Source organism: Primulina huaijiensis, chromosome 11 (assembly GCF_012295235.1).
Source record: "Primulina huaijiensis isolate GDHJ02 chromosome 11, ASM1229523v2, whole genome shotgun sequence".
NCBI classification, from domain to species: domain Eukaryota; kingdom Viridiplantae; phylum Streptophyta; class Magnoliopsida; order Lamiales; family Gesneriaceae; genus Primulina; species Primulina huaijiensis.
In genome coordinates this window covers 1,176,661-1,178,693 of record NC_133316.1, presented here as the reverse complement: position 1 = coordinate 1,178,693, position 2,033 = coordinate 1,176,661, and the positions used below count along the sequence as shown (strand labels likewise).

General features: G+C 38.5%; 1 protein-coding gene across 1 annotated transcript; it reads right to left on the bottom strand.

The window, feature by feature from the left end:
• Positions 1 to 855: 855 nt before the first annotated feature.
• Positions 856 to 1,572, bottom strand: LOC140987692 (uncharacterized). Its single transcript, XM_073456316.1, has one exon. The coding sequence runs from the start codon at positions 1,570 to 1,572 to the stop codon at positions 856 to 858; it is 717 nt and encodes a 238-aa protein (XP_073312417.1).
• Between the last annotated feature and the right edge of the window lie 461 nt (positions 1,573 to 2,033).

Genomic DNA, 2,033 nt, shown 5'->3' with positions numbered 1-2,033 from the left:
CCTGAGTTTCCCTAAAACCACATACTTCTTTGCTATTGTTTTCAGATATTTGAATTCATTGCATTTATATGCTTGTTCTATTGATTTATAGAAAGCATGGATTAGATGATTGAGATTGAATCAGAGAGTCCTTGGCAGAGGTGCCAGGTCACTGGACATTGGTTTATACCGATGTGCTTAGGAGCAGAGCGGCTTCTATTGCAGATATTCGATATAGAGTACCAAAGTCTTGGAATAAGAACGTACCACCATCTAGCTGTGGAGAGTAGGTGAGTTGTTGCGTTCTTATTCAGCCGGGATCCCTAGATTAGATGAGTCGAGTCAAGACTGGATGTACAGATTTGTATCGATTTATGTTTCATAGATTACGAGGGTCGAAAAGAGGATGAGAGATCGAAATAGAGTGGTGATTCCGGACTTGATGTAGATTTGGCTTTCTACACTTGATATTTAGTTGTTGAACCCTAGTGTGATATGAATGTATATCTTACAAGACTTGTACTTTTGATTTGATGTGTATATCAGATTGATTTTCATATGTTCCACACTTGTATAAAAAAAAAATTTAGACCCAATTTCATGAATTGATCCATTTATTCCCAAAGACTGATTAAGAAGATGATTAGCATCCGGGTCCCCACAAGTATCAACCCACCACTCGTTGGGGTTTTCCACCAAATTTGTTTCAAAAATAACTGCAAACAAATCAAGTTCAGAAAAATCAAATGGTACCGACCTTTCTTGAACTACGTTGGCTTGAGGATTTCTCTTCTTTGGCTTCCTACAATCCTTAGCCATGTGGTTCGGTTTTCCGCAGTTATAACAAGTGCCTTTGAACTTCTTCTTATTTGATGGTTATTGGCCTTGTTGTGGTTGCTTCTCAAACTTTCTTTTCTTCCCTTTGAAACTTGCTTCAACAATATTCACCATTGCTGCCATTTTACTTGCCTTGGCCTCGGTGCGCTTGTTGTCCTCTTCTATCCTCAATCTCACAATGAGATCCTCCAATCCCATCTCCTTCCTTTTATGCTTCAAATATTTCTTGAAATCCTTCCACAATGGATGGAGTTTCTCGATCATGGCAGCAACTTGGAAGAACTCGCTTAGACTCATTCCTTCCGCATGGATCTCGTGCAAGAGAAGTTGTAGTTCTTGCACTTGACTCATCACGGATTTTGAGTCCACCATCTTGAAGTCCAAAAATCTCCCAACAATGAACTTCTTCAAACCCGCATCCTCCGCCCGGTATTTCTTATCAAGCATATCCCAAAGTTCTTTGGTGGTCTTGACTTGACAATACATATTGTGCAATGCATTGTCAAGTCCATTGAGGATGTAGTTCTTGCACAGGAAATCACTTTGGTTCCAAGCATCCAAAGCGGCCCTCATGTTAGTGTCTGTCTCGTTTTCAACAACGGTGGGAGGATCCTCCTTCAAAAACCTTGACAAACTCAAGGTTGTGAGATAGAAGAGCATCTTTTGTTGCCATCTTTTGAAATCCGCACCAGAAAACTTTTCTGGTTTCTCTCTTGGTGCAACGGTTGCATATGGTGTTTTAGATGATGATGCCATTGAAAATCTTCTTGCAAATGATCAAAAGTCCAAAATTCTTCTTAAGATTGTTGTTTGGGGTATTCAAATTTGTGAGGAAAACAAGAAGAAAACAATGATATAGGCTTTGTAGAGGCAAGTGTTGAACACTTTCTCCTTAAGTAGAATTTGCCCCTCACAATGTGCTAGAGGTTGGTGACAATCTTCTCCCAAGATACAACTACAACTCTTGAATAATGAGCACTCAAATATTCAAGTTCTATCACAAGGAAATGAATGAACTCTCTCTTGTTGAAGAAAGGAAGAAGAAGATATGCCAAATGATGTTATGTGTTTGTATGTGTTTTTGATTTTTAATAAATCAAGTATTTAATGTTTTTCATGTGGAAAGACATGATCTTTTATTCATAGAGGTGTCCCTTGACCATTGTAACTGATCACAAGCATCAAATAATACCAAGGAAATGAAAAAATACCAGAAA